The sequence below is a fragment of the Ambystoma mexicanum genome, chromosome 12 (assembly GCF_040938575.1).
Source record: "Ambystoma mexicanum isolate Mex_15411 chromosome 12, UKY_AmexF1_1, whole genome shotgun sequence".
NCBI classification, from domain to species: Eukaryota; Metazoa; Chordata; class Amphibia; order Caudata; family Ambystomatidae; genus Ambystoma; species Ambystoma mexicanum.
In genome coordinates, this window is record NC_090936.1 from 1,187,924,672 (window position 1) to 1,187,948,346 (window position 23,675).

General features: G+C 47.9%; 1 protein-coding gene across 1 annotated transcript in view; it reads left to right on the forward strand.

Annotated features, from left to right (window-relative positions):
- Window positions 1-23,675, forward strand: part of DBX2 (developing brain homeobox 2) — a 70,031-nt gene that overhangs the window by 31,775 nt on the left and 14,581 nt on the right. The window contains exon 3 of the mRNA XM_069629842.1: window positions 22,758-22,945. Coding sequence (XP_069485943.1) covers window positions 22,758-22,945 — 188 coding nt within the window. The remainder of the gene's footprint in view (window positions 1-22,757; window positions 22,946-23,675) is intronic.

Consider the following 23,675-nt stretch of genomic DNA (forward strand, 5'->3'; position numbering starts at 1 on the left):
GCACACCATCTTTGTAGGTGGCACACCATCATTGTAGGTGGCACACCATCATTGTCAGTGGCATACCATCTTAGTAGGTGGCATACCATCTGTGTAAGTGGCATACCATCTTTGTAGGAGGCATACCATCTTTGTGGGTGGCATACCATCTTTGTAGGGGGCATACCATCTTTGTAGGGGGCATACCATCTTTGTGGGTGGCACACGATCTTTGTAGGGGGCATACCATCTTTGTAGGGGGCATACCATCTTTGTACGTGGCATACCATTTTTGTAGGGGGCACACCATCTGTGTAAGTGGAATACCATCTTTGTAGGTGGCATACTATCTTTATAAGTGGCACACCATCTTTGTACGGGGCATACCATCTGTGTAGTGGGCATACCATCTGTGTAAGTGGAATACCATCTTTATAGGTGGCACACCATCTTTGAAGGGGCATACCATCTTTGTAGATGGCATACCATCTGTGTAAGTGGAATACCATCTTTGTAGGGGGCATACCATCTTTGTGGGTGGCATACCATCTCTGTAGGGGACATACCATCTTTGTAGGGGGCATACCATCTTTGTGGGTGGCATACCATATTTGTAGGTGGCATACATTCTTTGTAGGGGGCACACCATCTTTGTAGGGGGCATACGATCTTTGTAGATGGCATACCATCTTTGTAGGGGGCAGACCCTCTTTGTAGGGGCATACCATCTTTGTGGGTGGCACACCATCTTTGCAGGGGACATACCATCTTTGTAGGTGGCACACCATCTTTATAGGTGGCATACCATCTTTGTAGGGGGCACACCATCTTTGTAGGGGGCACACCATCTTTGTAAGTGGCATACCATCTTTGTAGGTGGCATTCCATCTTTGTAGAGGGCATACCATCTTTGTAGGGGGCACACCATCTTTGTAGGGGGCATACAATCTTTGTAGATGGCACACCATCTTTGTACATGACATACCATCTTTGTAGGGGGTTCACCATCTTTGTACATGACATTCCATCTTTGTAGGGGGCATACCATCTCTGTGGGTGGCATACCATCTTTGTAGGTGGCATACCATCTGTATAAGTGGCATACCATATTTGTAGGGGGCATACCATCTTTGTAAGTGGCATACCATCTGTGTAAGTGGCATACCATCTTTGTAGGGGGCATACCATCTTTGTAGATGGCATACCATCTGTGTAAGTGGAATACCATCTTTGTAGGGGGCATACCATCTTTGTGGGTGGCATACCATCTTTGTAGGGGGCAGACCCTCTTTGTAGGGGCATACCATCTTTGTGGGTGGCACACCATCTTTGCAGGGGACATACCATCTTTGTAGGTGGCACACCATTTTTATAGGTGGCATACCATCTTTGTAGGGGGCACACCATCTTTGTAGGGGGCACACCATCTTTGTAAGGGGCATACCATCTTTGTAGGGGGCTCACCATCTTTGTAGGTGGCATACCATCTTTGTAGGGGGCACACCATTTTTGTAGGGGGCATACCATCTTTGTAGGGGGCATACCATCTTTGCAGGGGGCCTACCATCTTTGTAGGTGGCATACCATCTGTGTAAGTGGAATACCATCTTTGTAGGTGGCATACCATCTTTTCTTTGAAGGTGGCACACCATCTGTGTAAGTGGCATACCATCTTTGTAGGTGGCATACCGTCTTTGTAGGGGGCATACCATCTCTGTGGGTGGCATGCCATCTTTGAAGGTGGCATACCATCATTGTCGGTGGCATACCATCTTTGTAGGGGGCATACCATCTGTGTAAGTGACATACCATCTTTGTAGGGGTCATACCATCTTTGTAGGGGGCATACCATCTTTGTAGGGGGCATACCATCTGTGTAAGTGGCATACCATCTTTGTAGGGGACATACCATCTGTGTAAGTGGCATACCATCTTTGTAGGTGGCACACCATCTTTGTAGGGGGCATACCATCTTTGTAGGGGGCACACCATCTTTGTAGGTGGCACACCATCTTTGTAGGTGGCACACCATCATTGTAGGTGGCATACCATCTTAGTAGGTGGCATACCATCTGTGTAAGTGGCATACCATCTTTGTAGGAGGCATACCATCTTTGTAGGGGGCATACCATCTTTGTGGGTGGCACACGATCTTTGTAGGGGGCATACCATCTTTGTAGGGGGCATACCATCTTTGTACGTGGCATACCATTTTTGTAGGGGGCACACCATCTGTGTAAGTGGAATACCATCTTTGTAGGTGGCATACTATCTTTATAAGTGGCACACCATCTTTGTAGGGGGCATACCATCTGTGTAAGTGGCATACCATTTTTGTAGGGGGCATACCATCTTTGTAAGTGGCATACCATCTGTGTAAGTGGCATACCATCTTTGTAGGGGGCATACCATCTTTGTAGATAGCATACCATCTGTGTAAGTGGAATACCATCTTTGTAGGGGGCATACCATCTTTGTGGGTGGCATACCCTCTTTGTAGGGGGCATACCCTCTTTGTAGGAGGCATACCATCTTTGTGGGTGGCACACCATCTTTGTAGGGGACATACCATCTTTGTAGGTGGCACACCATCTCTATAGGTGGCATACCATCTTTGTAGGGGGCACACCATCTTTGTAAGGGGCATACCATCTTTGTAGGGGGCTCACCATCTTTGTAGGTGGCATACCATCTTTGTAGGGGGCAGACCATTTTTGTAGGGGGCATACCATCTTTGTAGGGGGCATACCATCTTTGCAGGGGGCCTACCATCTTTGTAGGTGGCATACCATCTGTGTAAGTGGAATACCATCTTTGTAGGGGGCATACCATCTTTGAAGGTGGCACACCATCTGTGTAAGTGGCATACCATCTTTGTAGGTGGCATACCGTCTTTGTAGGGGGCATACCATCTCTGTGGGTGGCATGCCATCTTTGAATGTGGCATACCATTATTGTCGGTGGCATACCATCTTAGTAGGGGGCATACCATCTTTTTAGGTGGCACACCATCTTTGTAGGTTGCATACCATCTGTGTAAGTGGCATACCATCTTTGTAGGGGGCATACCATCTTTGCAGGGGGCATAGCATCTGTGTAAGTGGCATACCATCTGTGTAAGTGGAATACCATCTTTGTAGGGGGCATACATTCGTTGTAGGTGGCACACCATCTGTGTAAGTGGCATACCATCCTTGTAGGGGGCATACCATCCTTGTAGGGGGCATACCATCTTTGTAGGTGGCACACCATCTTTGTAGGTGGCATACCATCTTTGTAGGGGGCACACCATCTTTGTAGGGGGCATACCATCTTTGTGGGTGGCATACCATCTGTGTAAGTGGCATACCATCTTTGTAGGGGGCACACCATCTTTGTAGGGGGCATACCATCTTTGTAGGGGGCATACCATCTTTGCAGGGGGCATATCATTTTTGTAGGTGGCACACCATCTGTGTAAGTGGCATACCATCTTTGTAGGGGGCATACAATCTTTGTAGGTGGCACACCATCTGTGCAAGTTGCATACCATCTTTGTGGGTGGCATACCATCTTTGTAGGGGGCACCGCATTTTTGTAGGTGGCATACCATCTTTGTACGTGGCATACCATCTTTGTAGGGGGCATACCAGCTTTGTAGGTGGCACACCATCTTTGTAGGAGGCATACAATCTTTGTAGGGGTGTACCATCTTTGTAGGGGTCCATACCAACTTTGTAGAGGGTATAACATGTTTGTAGGTGGTACACCATCCTTGTAGGGGCATACCACCTTTGTAGGTGGCATACCATCTTTGTAGGGGGCACACCATCTTTGTAGGGGGCATACCATCTTTTTAGATGGCACACCATCTTTGTACATGACATACCATCTTTGTAGGGGGCACAACATCTTTGTACATGACATACCATCTTTGTAGGTGGCATACCATCTTTGTAGGGGGCACACCATATTTGTAGGGGGCATACAATCTTTGTAGATAGCACACCATCTGTGTAAGTGGCATACCATCTTTGTAGGCGGCATACCATCTGTGTAAGTGGCATACCATCTTTGTAGGGGGCACACCATTTTTGTAGGTGGCATACCATCTTTGTATGTGACATACCATCTTTGTAGGGGGCACACCGTTTTTGTAGGGGGCACACCATCTTTGTAGGTAGCATACCATCATTGTAGGGGGCATACCATCTTTGTAGGTGGCATACCATCTTTGTACATGGCATACCATCTTTGTAGGTAGCATACCATCTTTGTAGGTGGCACACCATATTTGTAGGTGGCACACCATCTTTGTAGGGGGCATATCATCTTTGTAGGGGGCACACCATCTTTGTAGGAGGCATACCATCTTTGTGGGTGGCATACCATCTTTATAGGGGGCATACCATCTTTGTAAGTGGCATACCATCTTTGTACGTGACATACCATCTTTGTAGGTAGCATACCATCTTTGTAGGGGGCATACCATCTTTGTAGGTGGCATACCATCTTTGTACATGGCATACCATCTTTGTAGGTAGCATACCATCTTTGTAGGTGGCACACCATATTTGTAGGTGGCACACCATCTTTGTAGGTGGCACACCATCTTTGTAGGGATCATACAATCTTTGAAGGGGGCACACCATCTTTGTAGGAGGCATACCATCTTTGTGGGTGGCATACCATCTTTATAGGGGGCACACCATCTTTGTAGGGGGCATACCATCTTTGTAGGTCGCACACCATCTTTGTAGGTGACACACCATCTTTGTAGGGGCATACCATCTTTTTATGTGGCACACCATCTTTGTAGGGGGCATACCATCTTTGTAGGGGCCATACCATCTGTGTAAGTGGCATACCATCTTTGTAGGGGGCATACCATCTCTGTGGGTGGCATACCATCTTTGTAGGTGGCATACCATCTTTGTAGGTGGCACACCATCTTTGTAGGGGGCACACCATCTGTGTAAGTGGCATACCTTCTTTGTAGGTGGTACACCATCATTGTCGGTGGCATACCATCTTTGTAGGGGGCATACCATCTTTGTAGGGGGCATATCATCTTTGTAGGTGGCACACCATCATTTTTGGTGGCATACCATATTTGTAAGGGGCACACCATCATTGTTGCTGGCATACCATATTTGTAGGGGGCATACCATCTGTGTAAGTGGCACACCATCTTTGTAGGTGGCACACCATCTTTGTAGGGGGCATACCATCTTTGTAGGTGGCACACCATCTTTGTAGGGGTCATACCATCTTTGTAGGGGGCATACCATCTGTGTACGTGGCATACCATCTTTGTAGGGGACATACCATCTGTGTAGGTGGCATACCATCTTTGTAGGTGGCACACCATCTTTGTAGGGGGCATACCATCTTTGTAGGGGCATACCATCTGTGTAAGTGGCATACCATCTTTGTAGGTTGCACACCATCTTTGTAGGCGGCATACCATCTGTGTAAGTGGCATACCATCTTTTTAGGTGGCACACCATAATTGTCAGTGGCATACCATCTTTGTAGGGGTCATACCATCTTTGTAGGGGGCATACCATCTGTGTAAGTGGCATACCATCTTTGTAGGGGACATACCATCTGTGTAAGTGGCATACCATCTTTGTAGGTGGCACACCATCTTTGTAGGGGGCATACCATCTTTGTAGGGGCATACCATCTGTGTAAGTGGCATACCATCTTTGTAGGTTGCACACCATCTGTGTAAGTGGCATACCATCTTTGTAGGTTGCACACCATCTTTGTAGGGGGCATATCATCTTTGTAGGAGGCATACCATCTTTGTAGGTGGCACACCATCTTTGTAGGTGGCACACCATCATTGTCAGTGGCATACCATCTTAGTAGGTGGCATACCATCTTGGTAGGTGGCATACCATCTTTGTAGGTTGCACACCATCTTTGTAGGGGGCATACCATCTTTGTAAGCGGCATACCATCTGTGTAAGTGGCATACCATCTTTGTAGGTGGCATACCATCTTTGTAGGGGACACACCATCTTTGTAGGGGGCATACCATCTGTGTAAGTGACATACCATCTTTGTAGGGGTCATACCATCTTTGTAGGGGGCATACCATCTTTGTAGGGGGCATACCATCTGTGTAAGTGGCATACCATCTTTGTAGGGGACATACCATCTGTGTAAGTGGCATACCATCTTTGTAGGTGGCACACCATCTTTGTAGGGGGCACACCATCTTTGTAGGGGGCACACCATCTTTGTAGGTGGCACACCATCATTGTCAGTGGCATACCATCTTAGTAGGTGGCATACCATCTGTGTAAGTGGCATACCATCTTTGTAGGAGGCATACCATCTTTGTGGGTGGCATACCATATTTGTAGGGGGCATACCATCTTTGTAGGGGGCATACCATCTTTGTGGGTGGCACACGATCTTTGTAGGGGGCATACCATCTTTGTAGGGGGCATACCATCTTTGTACGTGGCATACCATTTTTGTAGGGGGCACACCATCTGTGTAAGTGGAATACCATCTTTGTAGGTGGCATACTATCTTTATAAGTGGCACACCATCTTTGTACGGGGCATACCATCTGTGTAGTGGGCATACCATCTGTGTAAGTGGAATACCATCTTTATAGGTGGCACACCATCTTTGAAGGGGCATACCATCTTTGTAGATGGCATACCATCTGTGTAAGTGGAATACCATCTTTGTAGGGGGCATACCATCTTTGTGGGTGGCATACCATCTCTGTAGGGGACATACCATCTTTGTAGGGGGCATACCATCTTTGTGGGTGGCATACCATATTTGTAGGTGGCATACATTCTTTGTAGGGGGCACACCATCTTTGTAGGGGGCATACGATCTTTGTAGATGGCATACCATCTTTGTAGGGGGCAGACCCTCTTTGTAGGGGCATACCATCTTTGTGGGTGGCACACCATCTTTGCAGGGGACATACCATCTTTGTAGGTGACACACCATCTTTATAGGTGGCATACCATCTTTGTAGGGGGCACACCATCTTTGTAGGGGGCACACCATCTTTGTAAGTGGCATACCATCTTTGTAGGTGGCATTCCATCTTTGTAGAGGGCATACCATCTTTGTAGCTGGCACACCATCTTTGTAGGGGGCATACAATCTTTGTAGATGGCACACCATCTTTGTACATGACATACCATCTTTGTAGGGGGTTCACCATCTTTGTACGTGACATTCCATCTTTGTAGGGGGCATACCATCTCTGTGGGTGGCATACCATCTTTGTAGGTGGCATACCATCTGTATAAGTGGCATACCATATTTGTAGGGGGCATACCATCTTTGTAAGTGGCATACCATCTGTGTAAGTGGCATACCATCTTTGTAGGGGGCATACCATCTTTGTAGATGGCATACCATCTGTGTAAGTGGAATACCATCTTTGTAGGGGGCATACCATCTTTGTGGGTGGCATACCATCTTTGTAGGGGGCAGACCCTCTTTGTAGGGGCATACCATCTTTGTGGGTGGCACACCATCTTTGCAGGGGACATACCATCTTTGTAGGTGGCACACCATTTTTATAGGTGGCATACCATCTTTGTAGGGGGCACACCATCTTTGTAGGGGGCACACCATCTTTGTAAGGGGCATACCATCTTTGTAGGGGGCTCACCATCTTTGTAGGTGGCATACCATCTTTGTAGGGGGCACACCATTTTTGTAGGGGGCATACCATCTTTGTAGGGGGCATACCATCTTTGCAGGGGGCCTACCATCTTTGTAGGTGGCATACCATCTGTGTAAGTGGAATACCATCTTTGTAGGTGGCATACCATCTTTTCTTTGAAGGTGGCACACCATCTGTGTAAGTGGCATACCATCTTTGTAGGTGGCATACCGTCTTTGTAGGGGGCATACCATCTCTGTGGGTGGCATGCCATCTTTGAAGGTGGCATACCATCATTGTCGGTGGCATACCATCTTTGTAGGGGGCATACCATCTGTGTAAGTGACATACCATCTTTGTAGGGGTCATACCATCTTTGTAGGGGGCATACCATCTTTGTAGGGGGCATACCATCTGTGTAAGTGGCATACCATCTTTGTAGGGGACATACCATCTGTGTAAGTGGAATACCATCTTTGTAGGGAGGCATACATTTGTTGTAGGTGGCACACCATCTGTGTTAGTGGCATACCATCCTTGTAGGGGGCATACCATCTTTGTAGGTGGCACACCATCTTTGTAGGTGGCATATCATCTTTGTAGGTGGCATACCATCTTTGTAGGGGGCACACCATCTTTGTAGGGGGCACACCATCTTTGTAGGGGGCATACCATCTTTGAAGGTGGCATACCATCTTTGTAGGGGGCACACAATCTTTGCGGGGGCATACCATCTTTGCAGGGGGCATACCATCTTTGTGGGTGGCATACCATCTTTGTAGGGGGCACCGCATCTTTTTAGGTGGCATACCATCTTTGTACGTGGCATACCATCTTTGTAGTGGGCATACCAGCTTTGTAGGTGGTACACCATCCTTGTAGGGGCATACCACCTTTGTAGGTGGCATACCATCTTTGTAGGGGGCACACCATCTTTGTAGATGGCATACGATCTTTGTAGATGACACACCATCTGTGTAAGTGGCATACCATCTTTGTAGGTGGCATACCATCTTTGTAGAGGGCACACCATCTTTGTAGGGGGCACACCATCTTTGTAGGGGGCACACCATCTTTTTAGATGGCACACCATCTTTGTACATGACATACCATCTTTGTAGGGGGCACAACATCTTTGTACATGACATACCATCTTTGTAGGTGGCATACCATCTTTGTAGGGGGCACACCATATTTGTAGGGGGCATACAATCTTTGTAGATAGCACACCATCTGTGTAAGTGGCATACCATCTTTGTAGGGGGCATACCATCTTTGTAGGGGGCATACCATCTGTGTAAGTGGCATACCATCTTTGTATGGGGCACACCATTTTTGTAGGTGGCACACCATCTTTGTATGGGGCACACCATCTTTGTATGTGACATACCATCTTTGTAGGGGGCATACCGTTTTTGTAGGGGGCACACCATCTTTGTACGTGACATACCATCTTTGTAGGTGGCATACCATAATTGTAGGGGGCATACCATCTTTGTAGGTGGCATACCATCTTTGTAGGGGGCATACCATCTTTGTAGGTGGCATACCATCTTTGTACATGGCATACCATCTTTGTAGGTAGCATACCATCTTTGTAGGTGGCACACCATATTTGTAGGTGGCACACCATCTTTGTAGGGGGCATATCATCTTTGTAGGGGGCACACCATCTTTGTAGGGGGCACACCATCTTTGTGGGTGGCACACCATCTTTATAGGGGGCACACCATCTTTGTAGGGGGCATACCATCTTTGTAGGTCACACACCATCTTTGTAGGTGACACACCATCTTTGTAGGGGCATACCATCTTTGTAGGTCGCACACCATCTTTGTAGGGGACATACCATCTTTGTAGGGGCATACCATCTTTGTATGTGGCACACCATCTTTGTAGGGGGCATACCATCTTTGTAGGGGCCATACCATCTTTGTAGGGGGTATGCCATCTGTGTAAGTGGCATACCATCTTTGTAGGGGGCATACCATCTCTGTGGGTGGCATACCATCTTTGTAGGTGGCATACCATCTTTGTAGGGGGCATACCATCTTTGTAGGTGGCACACCATCATTGTTGGTGGCATACCATATTTGTAAGGGGCACACCATCTTTGTAGGGGGCATACCATCTGTGTAAGTGGCATACCATCTTTGTAGGTGGCACACCATATTTGTAGGGGGCATACCATCTTTGTAGGCGGCATACCATCTGTGTAAGTGGCATACCATCTTTGTAGGTGGCACACCATAATTGTCAGTGGCATACCATCTTTGTAGGGGTCATACCATCTTTGTAGGGGGCATACCATCTGTGTAAGTGGCATACCATCTTTGTATGGGGACATACCATCTGTGTAAGTGGTATACCATCTTTGTAGGTGGCACACCATCTTTGTAGGTGGCACACCATCATTGTCGGTAGCATACCATCTTAGTAGGTGGCATACCATCTTGGTAGGGGGCATACCATCTTTGTAGGGGGCACATTCTTTGTAGGGGGCACATCATCTTTGTAGGTGGCACACCATCTGTGTAAGTGGCATACCATCTTTGTAGGTGGCATACCATCTTTGTAGGGGGCATACCATCTTTGTGGGTGGCATACCATCTTTGTAGGGGGCATACCATCTTTGTAGGGGGCATACCATCTTTGTGGGTGGCACACCATCTTTGTAGGGGGCACACCATCTTTGTAGGGGGCATACCATCTTTGTATGTGGCATACCATCTTTATAGGAGGCATACCATCTTTGTGGGTGGCATACCATCTTTGTAGGGGGCATACCATCTTTGTAGGGTGCATATTATCTTTGTGGGTGGCACGCCATCTTTGTAGGGGGCATACCATCTTTGTAGGGGGCATACCATCTTGGTAGGTGGCATACCATCTGTGTAAGTGGCATACCATCTTTGTAGGGGGCATACCATCTTTGTAGGAGGCATACCATCTTTGTGGGTGGCATACCATCTTTGTAGGGGGCATACCATCTTTGTGGGTGGCACACCATCTTTGTAGGGGGCATACCATCTTTGTAGGGGGCATACCATCTTTGTACGTGGCATACCATTTTTGAAGGGGGCATACCATCTGTGTAAGTGGAATTCCATCTTTGTAGGTGGCACACTATCTTTATAGGTGGCACACCATCTTTGTACGGGGCATACCATCTTTGTAGGGGCATACCATCTGTGTAAGTGGAATACCATCTTTGTAGGTGGCACACTATCTTTATAGGTGGCACACCATCTTTGTAGGGGGCATACCATCTTTGTAGGTGGCATACCATCTGTGTAAGTGGAATACCATCTTTGTAGGGGGCATACCATTTTTGTGGGTGGCATGCCATCTCTGTAGGGGGCATACCATCTCTGTAGGGGGCATACCATCTTTGTAGGGGGCATACCATCTTTGTGGGTGGCATACCATCTTTGTAGGGGGCATACCATCTTTGTAGGGGGCATACCATCTTTGTGGGTGGCACACCATCTTTGTAGGGGGCACACCATCTTTTTAGGTGGCATACCATCTGTGTAAGTGGAATACCATCTTTGTAGGGGGCATACCATCTTTGTGGGTGGCATACCATCTCTGTAGGGGGCATACCATCTTTGTAGGGGGCATACCATCTTTGTGGGTGGATTACCATCTTTGTGGGTGGCACACCATCTTTGTAGGGGGCATATCATCTTTGTAGGGGGCATACCATCTTTGTACGTGGCATACCATCTTTGTAGGGGGCATACCATCTGTGTAAGTGGCATACCATCTTTGTAGGGGGCACACCATCTTTGTAGGGGACATACCATCTGTGTAAGTGGCATACCATCTTTGTAGGGGGAATACCATCTTTGTAGGGGGCATACCATCTATGTAAGTGGCATACCATCTTTGTAGGGGGCACACCATCTTTGTAGGGGGCATACCATCTTTGTAGGTGGCATTCCATCTTTGTAGGGGGCATACCATCTTTGTAGGTGGCATTCCATCTTTGTAGGGGGCATACGATCATTGTTTTTTTATAGTAATAATTTTTCTAAATAATGTCCAATGCCTAGACTTCAGTCCCCCGAGGGTGTTCAACCTACAGCTCTTTAAAACCATTCCAAAGTAAAAAGGCGCTATACAAATAACAATTACAATACTTTATTGTATATTACATTTATATAGGAATTAACAGTATACATATTATATTTGAGAGTACTTTATAAGGGCACCCCAATAAGCAAAGAAGCAAGAGCTGCAAGGGGGAAAAACAGGGAACCAGCATTTTCCTGCAAAGCAAACCGTCTCTCAGGTAAGGCTGGCCCCTTTACCTTACACTTCAGAAAGGACCTGAAGACTCCCAGGGACAACTCGCAAATCACTGGTTGCTCCGCTCACCCCCACTTCTCCTTTCTGTTTCCTACCCACCTCACACCACTTGCACCCCCTTGGGAGTGCCTGCCATGTGAGGTGCTCTGTTGCTTCCCAACCATGTTTCCACTTTATAAAACCCATCCATACATTCAACCCAATACCCCCCCTCCAGAGTTCCTCTGTCCCCATCCCAGCTCCTCTCCTGCACTCTACCTTTAAGCCCTGGGTATAAGCCTTTGCACGGCTTCCCAGCTAGGCTAGAGATTTCTAAATCCCATACTTGCATACGTGCATACATACATACATGCAAACACACATTACATTTTCCCCTAGATGGAATTTCTTTTTGCAGTGTAGGAATGGGATTGGGTCACTGTTTTGGTACATGTCCTACGGTGTCAGATTGTCCGCGCCTTTCCAGCCTTTCCAGAAACTCTTTTTCAGGCCTGGGGTGAAGTCGATGTTATGTGCTATTGGGGATAGTGGACCCAGTCCTCGTTTGATCTTTTTCATTTGCATGGCTTTGTCCCAGCCACTCAGGGCTGTTTTAGTAGCTTCTAGTAATTTTCCTTCTGCTTCGCGGGCCTTGGGGTTCAGTGCTAGGAGCGCTTTTATCGGGATCTGTGTGGATGCTTGTTCTATGGCTCTCCATCCTGTGATGTCGTCCGGGTTAGCCCACTGGAGAATGGGGGCCAAGTGCGCTGCCATGATGTATCGGCCCAGGTCTGGGACCCCCAGGCCTCCCAGGAGCGGGGGACGGGTCAGTATGCGTCTCTGTATTCTGGGTCTCTTTTTCGCCCATATGAATTTAAATACTGCGTTTTGAAGTTCTTTGATTATCTGTGTTGGGATTGTCACGGGTATTGAACTCGTCACGTATAGAAGGCGGGGGAGAAGGGTCATCTTTACCGCTGTTATTCTGGAGAACCACGATAATTCCTGATTATCCCATCTCAGCAGGTCCGCTTTTAGTTGTTTCCAGAGAGAGGGGATGTTTGATTTATATAAGTCCTTGAATTTCTTTGCCAGGTGAACTCCCAAGTATTCTAGCGTGTTTTCCTCCCATCTCAGGGGGAATCTTTGCTTCATGCAGTTTATTGTATTTGCATCTTCAGTTATGTTTAGTGCCTTTGTTTTTTGTAGTTGATTGAAAATCCAGATATGGTGGCAAATTCTTCCAGTGTCTCTACGGCTTTCGGTAGTGTATTCGTAGTGTCTCCCATATAGAGCATCACATCATCAGCATACAGTTTTTTTTGGCGGGGTCTCCTTGATTTGCACTCCTTTTATATCGGGGTTTCCTCTGTATCTTGCTGCTAGCGGTTCCATAGCCATTGCAAATATTAGTGGAGATTGGGGGCAGCCCTGGCGCTTACCCCTCCATATCTCCACTTGTTTTGAGTCGCAGGCATTTATCTGAAATGATGTAGATGGGCGTTGAAAATTTGCCAGTATCATCCTGCTGAATAGTGTTGCGCATCCGAATTTCTCCAGGATCATCCGTAGATATTCCCAGTCCAAGCTGTTGAAAGCCCGTGAGGCGTCCAGGGCAGCTATTGCACATTTCTGGTTTGTCCGTCTCCCCCATTTGATCACATCTATGGCTCTTCTGACATTATCTTGGGTGTGTCGTCCCCTGACAAAACCTGCTTGGTCCTCGTGGATGATATCTGGGAGGATCTGCGATAGCCTATTTGCTAATATCTTTGTGTATAGCTTTGTATCCGTGTTTAGGAGTGATATCGGGCGGTAGCTTGAGCATTCGGTGGGGTCTTTGTTTGGTTTCAGGGCAAGGATCGTGGAGGATCTTGCCATATCTGAGGAGAACGATCCGGTGTCTCTAATTGTGTTGAAGAGTCGGGTGAGGGGTCCCAGTAGTTGCGTTAAACACACATTACATACATGCATGCATGCATACATATAAAAACACATTACATGCATGCATGCATACATACATGGATACATACATACATGCAAACACACATTACATACATGCATACATACATACATGCATACATACAAACACACATTACATACATGCATGCATACGTACATGTATACATGCATACATATAAAAACACATAGCATACATGCATGCATACATACATGCAAACACACATTACATACATGCATGCATACATTCATGCATACATACATACATGTATACATACATGCAAACACACATTACATATATGCAAATACACATTATATATATGCATGCATATATATATATATATATATATATATATATATATATATATATATATATATATATATATATATATATATATATATATATATGCATTCATACATACAACCACACATGACATACATGCATACCCACATTACATACATGCAGGCATACATATTTATTGTGCATTTGTAAGACGCTTATTCAAGGAATTGTGTTTCAAAGCGCCCACAGGGAATACATAAATACATACATGTAAACACACGTTACATACATGTGTGCATACGCAAAGGAGAAACAAAGGAAAATGATGTCACCATGTTTTTGTTCTTAGGAAAATCAGCTTTGGGGGCAGTGATGCCGCTTCTTGCCCACACTCATTTAAAGACGCCCACTGAATTGGACCCAATTCCTCGGGCAAGGAGGGTATTTGGGAACGGCGGTGGGCGAGTCGCTGGGCCGCGCAGTTAGTTAATGAGCTGCGAGCCCCGGAGTGCCTCGTCGGGGGGTGGCACTTTCCCACAGAGGGGGCACAATGGCGGACAGCGCTGTGACAAATGGCCGCTTTTACTTTAGCCAACCACACGCGAGCCCAGCACAGGCCTCCCCCGCGCTGATGAACTCTGGCGGGCATCTCTGAGCTGAAAGGGCGCACTCAGGGGTCAGCGGGCCCTTTGTGTGCCCCAAAGCCGACCCTTTCTCTGCCCGCATTCCAGGCCCGGCTCCGCGCACCATTTAGAGCGCCCTGACTGCGCAAGAAAGCGCTGAAAGGGGCTGACTTTTATAGACTCGGCGCAGCTCATCTTCCCATACAGCCGTGCCCACCTGAAAGGGGGCTCAGTGTATGAACGGGGGACGCGCCGGGACCCGCTGAATGAGCAGAACCCATTATCCAGCGCCGGCATTGTGTGCCACCCGGGGGCGAGGCACTAGTGTTTGGCCAGTGACCTATTAATTGTCCATTTAACTCGAATTCACTGACTCCCGATTCCGCAGCGGGAGCCGTGACCGAGCCCTTTCCGCGCGCCTTCGAGGTGGTCCCGCGGGAAGCAAGGCGCTTGATGGCCGCTGGGCACCTTAAGAAGGCATTAATCACCGGCCATCGGAAGAGGAAGGAGGCCTTTTAAAGAATGATTCCTTCCTCAGCAGTGCTGGCCGCCGGCACAGCCCATTGTGGCTTTCAATTTGCTGAGGATGGTGGGAGCTGGTGCCTCGAAACTGCCGGAGAAGCGCCTTCATAGCGCTGGAGACAGCGTTTAGCCCCTGCGCCAGACGGTGTAGCCAGAACCATTATCTGGCAGCCGGGAAAGCGCTTCTTCCCTGGATTTAAAATGGGGGAATTAATGGCTTCACTCTTTTGTCACCATTTTGGTGACAAATGCCCGTTTGCTGTTTACAATTAATAAGTGGCTTTACTCGGTCTCCCTCATTTCCATCCTGTGATCTCTCTCTGCCTGTCTCTCTTTCTGTGCTCCGCTATCTCCCTTCCCCTTCGAGGCTTTCTCTCTTCCTCTGGCTGTCTTTTTCTCTCTCACACACACTCTCCTGCTCACACTGCATGCTCTCTTTCACTCTCTCTCTTCCCCCTCTCTCTTTTTGTCTCTCACGTTCTCTCTGTGTCTCCCTCTGTCTCTCTCTGTGCTCTCTTAATCTGTGCATCGCCCTTCACATGCTGGGAGGGCATTTTGAGAGTACACAAGCCTGGAAGTGTCATAGTGCGGGGAAGTGCTGTAAGTTTGCACAAGTAATAAATGCCAGAACCTTCCACCCCCCCCCCCCGCCCTCTCTCCTTACACGATTAGCATGCACAATAATGAGGGTCCCAAACCAGGTAAGGTGGAAAAATTAGGCCATAAGCTTTATCACACAATAAGCTACTCCGACAAACGAGCAAAAAAACCAGAAATGGTAAAATCATTTTGGGGAACATGGGATCAGGAGAACTGGGACCCTGCTCCATCGTAGAGCCAACTCGAGGCAGATCCCTGCCGCCACCCCGAGGGGGTATGCAGCCCCTCATGTCCCCCCGAAATATCCCCTATGTACATCCTCTTTCCGCCAGAGTCCAAAAAATGTTTCTTGTGAAGATCTCCATTCCTGATATTGCCAAATGAACCCCGTGGTTGTGAAATAATTCACGGTTATTCAAGGTAATGGTCCCATGCTTGATGAACCTGAGGCCTGTGTATGTGCAGAGATTGCCTAATGCTTTGTTTAATTTCCTTCTGGAAACTTCTATCGCTTGATTGTATTCTGCCCCCCTGCCAATGCTGCCTGGGTCATGACCCCTGTCTCTTTCCAACATTCCGCAATCCTCCTGAGCGAGGTACACATTTCTGCCAACAGTGTCTTTCTTTCCCATTGTCTCGAGTCATTGCCACCCAGGTGTATTATCAGGAAATCAGGGGGAGAGGCGCTGACCCCTAGGAGATCAGCTAATTTGTTGTGCTAGGCCCCATCCAGCTCATGCTGGGTTTGACCCACCAGGAAGGGATAGTTCTCTAAAATGTAATCCCTCCCGTGTGTCCTGCAGCCACCTGCTTGCTCTTGCCACGAAGGCGTGGCTCACAATCCAAGCTGATTTAAATGGGGTCTCCCTGTGGGAGAAAAAAAGGGGGGTCACAGTTAGATGTATTTTTTTATAGACCCCGGATTTCCAGGCCCCAATTCCCTTGATTGCTTTCTCCCCCATCCCTCCCATCCAGGCTGAGGTCGCCGCCCCAATCCGGAGAGAATGTGACCCAAATTCTGCTGGATCCCATCCCACCGGCCTTATTGCTTTCATAAGTACCATCCTCAGTCGGAACCTGCTGAGGGCTGTGCCATTTTTATGCCCGAGGAGTTGGCCCCCCGACCCTGTGCGTAGGAAATGGGGCAGTGTCTCTTGTCATTGATGCAGTATAGATGAATAATTCTCCCTTTCCCCATCTGGGCTGTTGTAGATCTACGTAATTTAATGGCCATGCATTCTTTGCCCAAATTGATTTCACACTGAGCTCGTCCTTCCTCCAATAGTGTATTTTTTGCTGCTATTTCACTGATTCTGAATGCACCAAAGTAGTATAAGGTGAAGGCAGCCGTAAATAAGGTTGTTTATATGCACTGTTGCATACCTTGTGCAATATATGGATTGCGTAAAACGGCTAGTATCCCTCCTCACCCCTTCCAGTTTGGCCCACCCTTTTAGTGCATACCGTGTCAGTGCGCTGTGTGTAGGGTCCACTCCCCCCGCTAGTTTGCTAGAGTAAGCTACGGCAGCCAGATGGGAAGTCAGCCATAATTTCTTCTTCTTCTTCCAGTATTTGTCTGATGCTATTAACACTAGTTAATTTGCCAAATTCTTTGAGGCATTTGCTGCAAAGTCTGGCCGTTTCCTGGGCCAGTGCATTTTTCGCCAGCTCCCACAAGATGCCCGGGGGCTCACCTCTGGCTGTATGGTGACGAGATTCGTTGCCTGCAGCACCCGTGCCTTGGGTGCGGTCATGTGCAGGGTTTTGCGTTGCAACATTGCATGGGAATATAAAGCCCTGAACATGTGAAACTGACAACGAGACAGTGCGCCGTGCTTTTATTACAATGTTGCATTTCAGGGTAAGTTTGGTTATTTCCCTTGGTACCTTTAGATCTAGTTTTGCATGATGTGGAGCCTTTGTTTAGTACGTGCACCACTGCCATGTTGTCAGACCAGGTGACTAGCTCAGTGTTGTTCAGGGTGTAACCCCATATGTAGATCGCCATCCATATGGGGAATATTTCAAGCAAAGTGATATTTGTGGTCCAACCCGGTTCTCGCCAAATGGTCGGCCAGTGTCCTGAGCCCCATTTGTCGCCAATGCATATTCCAAACCCCTCACCGCCTGAAGCCTCAGTAAACAGGACTCTTTTGTTGCTGTCATTCATTGGCGTGTGCCGTATGACTTTACCATTACATGTTTGGAAGAATTCCTCACATATTTCCAAATCCTTCCGGACCGTGTCGCCTCGCCTTCTGTGGGGGTGCTTCTTAGTTGCACCTCTCATTTTCATTTCTAAACTTCTATGGAAGACCCACCCCTCTGGCAATGCCTTAGTCGCAAAGTTTAGTTTCCCTGCCAGCGACTGGATTTCTTTTAGTGTCGCTTTGTCTCGGCCTTAGATTGCCTGGATTGCTTCTAGCAAATCCGTCCCCTTTTCTGGTGGTATGCGACATTCTCCTTTGTGGGAATCGATTTCGATTCCTAGGAAGGACAGGACTTGTGTGGGGCCTACTGTTTTCTCCTAAGCCAGTGGGATCCCTCACCCTGCCATAATTTCCCCGAATGTATTGAGTGCGGTGGCGCACGGCGTGGACCCTTCTGGTCCTGTAAAGAAGAAATTGTCTAAGTAATGTACAACTAGAACTCCTGGCAGTGCCTTTTGTAGTGTCCATTGTAGGAAAGAACTTATGTGTTCAAAATAGGCGCATGAAATTGCGCAACCCATAGGAAGGTATTTGTCAAAGTAAAACCTTTGGTCAAATGGAAACAGGGGCAAAGGAAAGCGCTCTCAGGTACTGGCACAGCCTGAAAGCTGACTGAATGTCTGCTTTGGCCTTCAATGCATTCATACCTTGTAACCTCACTATGTCAACTGCATCCTGGCAGCAGCTGCAGCATTAAATGAACTGCCCGGGGGGGGGGGGCTGGGAGGGGTAAGGATAGGTGGATGATCTTTCTGAATTCCCCCACTTCTTTCTTGGGAACCAGCCCTAATGGTCAGCATATGAATTCTCTGAAAGGGGGTTTTGTAAAATGGACCCTCAATCCTGCCTAGTATTCTTTCTTTATTTTTTCTCTTATTATTTCTCAGTGGGCCATGCCGGATTTCACATTGCTGGGGCTATGGCTATGCTGTGAGCCCTGCGCCGGATTTCACATTGCTCGGGCTATGCTGTGAGCCCTGCGCCGGATTTCACATTGCTGGGGCTATGCTGTGAGCCCTGCGCCGGATTTCACATTTCTGGGGATATGCTGTGAGCCCTGCGCCGGATTTCACATTGCTGGGGCTATGCTGTGAGCCCTGCGCCGGATTTCACATTGCTGGGGATATGCTGTGAGCCCTGCGCCGGATTTCAGATTGCTGGGGATATGCTGTGAGCCCTGCGCCGGATTTCAGATTGCTGGGGCTATGTTGTGAGCCCTGCGCCGGATATGCCCTGCGCCGGATTTCAGATTGCTGGGGCTATGTTGTGAGCCCTGCCCTTTAAATGGGATTTTAAAGCCTTCCCTGAAACCTTCCTCGATGGATTATTTTGTTCTGTCACCTGGGAAGTGTTGCAACCATTGCTTCAACTCAACCACCCTCACCGGGGAAACCCCCAGTTCAAATTTAATGGATGTTTTTTTTTCCCTCTGTATTTTTGGGGCCTGTGCGGGGGTCCATGTTCTTGGTGGATTTCCCACTGCCATTCTCACCCCCACATGTGCTGCATTGGTGTTTGAATGTATACTTCTTGCCCCAACTGCAGAAACCTTTCTCAAAGTTCCAGCAGTACGCTGTGGTGTTACCCCTCGGTCCCCCCGGGGTTCTGGGATGATTTTACTGTGGTTCTGTTGGCCGATAGGGGTGTCTGGACCTGCAGAGAGGTGAAGAACCTCTTTGGTTTCTCTGGGTATTGCGATGTCTTGAGGCCCCTTCCTTCTGGCCCTGGAAATCCTTCCCCTGTTTGTTGCTACTCGTACTTTGCAAGGTATTCTCCTTCAGCACGTGAAACATATATAACTTTGCATCCTCCTCTTCCCATCCGACATCTGGGAATTTCTGGATTTCTTTCCTATATTCCCTATCATAATTTAGCCAGGAACCCCCCCCCCCTCCAATGTGTTATATATTTGCAGGATCCTATGGTGGTAGGCGATTAGCGCCGTGCCTTCTTCAGGATATTTTTCTAAAATGATCGCGGCCAGGATGTGTGAAAGGCTAGTTCCCAATTTTGCAATGTCTTCTAGGTCTCTTTGCTCTATCTTTCTCTTCCTATTATCTGTCTTTCTTTACTATCTCAAAACCTATTCCAGCCGTGAGATCATTTCAATACATAGCTTTTTCCATATCCTCTTTTTTAATGTTAGTTTCAATATGCCAAGCAATTGTCTTTTTAACATTTTTGCTAATATTTTTGCCCGCTGTCCGCCTGCCAAATTTGGTGGCCGTGGGGCCTGGTCGCTCGCTACTACTGCTTGGCCTTACCCATGCCGTCAGGTGGCCTTGGGCATCCTCGCTATCAGTATCTGACTCTGTGGCTGAACTGTCCCCCTCACTACTGGAAGTGCTAGAGTACTCCCTGCTCCTCTTCGTCTTTTTCCCAGAGCCCCCCTCGTTGTGCCAGTTTAGAAATCACGCTGCACAGTACCTATTTTTTCCGTTCTTTTCTTTCCTGCGTTGTCCTCAGCTATTGCTGGCATGTTGCGTACGTCCTGGTGCCTCTTTTTCCTTGCCTGGCCCTCCTATTCTGCTTGGTCCTCTTCATCATCGTCGTCGTCCTCTTCTGTCCTGATGTCTGCCACTGCCGTCTTGCGGCCCGCGCTGATCTTTGCCATCTTCTTCCTGACCGCATCCAAGTCTTGGGTCGCCTTTGCCTCCTTGCCCATTCTAGGAGTAACTTCTCCTTTAGGCTGAGCATGTCCGCCATCTTAAAGCTTTATTTTGTGCTGTTGGTCCTTGTTGCCGACTGTCCGTTTGTTGCGCCCCTGCCCAGGCGCTGACGATGCTGCTGGTAATCCCTCAATACCAGCTTTCAACCAATCAAACGCTGGCCTCTTTCAATTCATCCAGTGTCAGATGCTCCCTCCTCTCACTGTGTTCGCTGTGTTGTATGAGCGCTGCTACCCTTTCTTATGCCGCTTCTCGGTGCTGGGAGGGCTGGGGAAGAGTCCGGCGCCTTCCTGGGTTCATGTGGGTTTCCCAGTGTCAGCTGTGCAGTGTTGGACGTGCCGGCCGTGTGCTGTTGTCCTACCCCTTTAAGAGCGCAGGAGCCGCGCGGGCTGGGGGAGAGTCAGTCGCCTGCTTGGTTTGCCGCAGCGTTTCTTGCGTCAGCTGTGTGGTGCTCGCCCTCGCTGACCGTGTACGGCTTTTCTATTCCTCGGTGCTCGCCAGAGCCGTGGGGGCTGGCTAAGATCCCGGCGTCTTGCTTGTTCGCTGTGCCGTTGGCCACCGCTCTTTCTCCTTTCAATGTAGTTCCGCGGCTCCTCTGCACTGCTGGACCCCACGCTGGCAGGAGTTTACAAGGGGAAATTGGCAACCCGTCAATTGCAACAGTTTCTTCGGCACTTTGTGTGCTTTGCATTTGTGCAGCGGTTAGCAGCGCCGAGGGGCCAGAAAAATTGTGGAGTTCTTCCTTTGCCCTCTCTAGATATAGGCCAAAATTGGCCTGCGGGCAGAAAGACACTTCAATTTTGCATTCTAAAAGGCCGGTGCCCCCCCCCCATCCGTCCAGATGTGGCCGTCCTTTGGTCTTTTGTTGTCAGGGGCTAGGACCCCTGCTTGCCAGGTGCCTGTTACCTGCCCCAGCCACCTTCTCGGGCCTGGGTGCCCTGTAGTCTGGGGTCACCTTTGTTTTTTTTTTGTTGTACGCCTCCCTACACACCTGGGGGCAAAAGGAAACATGCCTTTTCCTTTCGTGATGAAAGGAAACCCTTCCTTCCTTCATTCCCACCTCCCAGCTTATGCTTCTGGGCCTTCTAGCTCCGGGCCCCAAGGGAAGTGGTCATTACTAATATCACTTTCAGGATGTATTCTAGTCATAATAAGGATGTTACACTTGTTCTAGTGAAAGAAAGTTACACGTGTCTTATTGAGCAAAGAAAATTATTAAAACCTAGAATAACCATATACATTATTTTCTAATAGAAGGTTATCATTCCATGGCATCCTTCTATTGTACTTTTTCCAAATATCCATATGAGAAAGGGACAGGGGACAAATATCATAAATGAGAGTTTCTGGCTGATTTGCATATAATCAAAGAACATTTTGGGTTCATGGAAATGATAATAGGTGAAATGTTCATATTTAACAAATCTATGACAGAAGGGCTGTTTACTTGAATCATTGCATGGCGCACACTGGGCTCGGTGTTTATTTAATTTTTATAAAAACAGTTTCATTCTCTTGCTTCTGCACCAGACTATGTTACCCTTTTGTTTTTATCATTTGGGTTGTGCCGTCATTTCCTTTCTAAGTCTCACCAAATTCATGGGATCGAAATTACTGTTGCACTGTTTGCCCTTGGAATTCGCTTTGCAGCCATTGTGCAAACAGCTCAATGTTTGGGTTTTAGTATTCTGTCGGGTTGACAACAATAATTTGTAATACATCTCTTGGAAAGTTCCTACCTGGTATGTGACTTCGCATTTGGACGTGACTTCTGGATATGATAAAAAGAGGTCATTATTGGGTCAGGATGCCCTTTTCCCAATTCAAAATACTAAATGTATCAGAGATTTATTTTAAAGAAAAGGTTATCTCTAATTAAAATAATGTAATACACCGGCGATCAGTTATCTGGCTATAGTGAACTGTGCACAATGTCATCTAACTGTACCCCTTCTGTGGTTTCCGCTTCCCCCTCCCCCCCAGGAGAGGAGAGCCTGCTGCCGCTGCTGACGCAAGACGCAAACGCCAAAGCGAGGCGGGGAATATTACGTAGGGCCGTCTTTTCGGAGTTTCAGAGAAGAGCGCTGGAGAAAATGTTTCAGAAACAGAAATACATCAGCAAGGCGGACCGGAAGAAGCTTGCCGGCAACCTGGCGCTCAAGGAGTCACAGGTACGGCGCGGACCCTTTCACACTTTGGCCCCTTCATGTATGAGCCCTGTTTCTCTCTGAATGCAAAATGGAAATAGATCACGTTCTGCACTGTTGGGTGGGCAAGTGGGTTTGCATGGGGCATTTTCCTTTACCATCCGGGATACCTTCTTTTCATTTGTGCCTTAGGTATGGGCAGTGGCTATGGGGTCTGCGCGCACTACCAGTTTTTGAATGAAGAAGTGGCAGGGGCGGAGCCAGCTTCAACATTTTGGAGGTGCTGGATGGCAGTTTGGAAAACTGTTAGTGAGACGGGACATTAAACCTATTGCGCTACTGATTATCCCCCAGCCCCCTATTCTCCCGTCCTCTCCCCAAGCCCAGGAGGCTGAGTAGATATTACGCCTTCCTTTGGCCCATTAGATCCATCTTTCACCCCAACTCACCAGAGGGGTAGCCATGATTCTGTAACAAGTGGGGCCTGGAGCTAATGTAGTAGGGCCCACGCTAAGAGGAGCCCGCAGAAGGACGTGCACGTGCTCTGCCCCCAGCCAAATGCACAGAAGTGACAGAAGGTAGTGAGGGAGGGCGAACCAATCAAGGGAGGGTTGTCCCCTTGAGCAAAGTTTTTAAATAAATGGTTAAGATTGTGCAGTTTTCAGTACACTTTCTGTGATAAATTAGGTTAAAAGCCACACAGTTTACAATCAGTTTTGCAGGGTAAGACATCAAAGGTACGTTAGATGCGGAG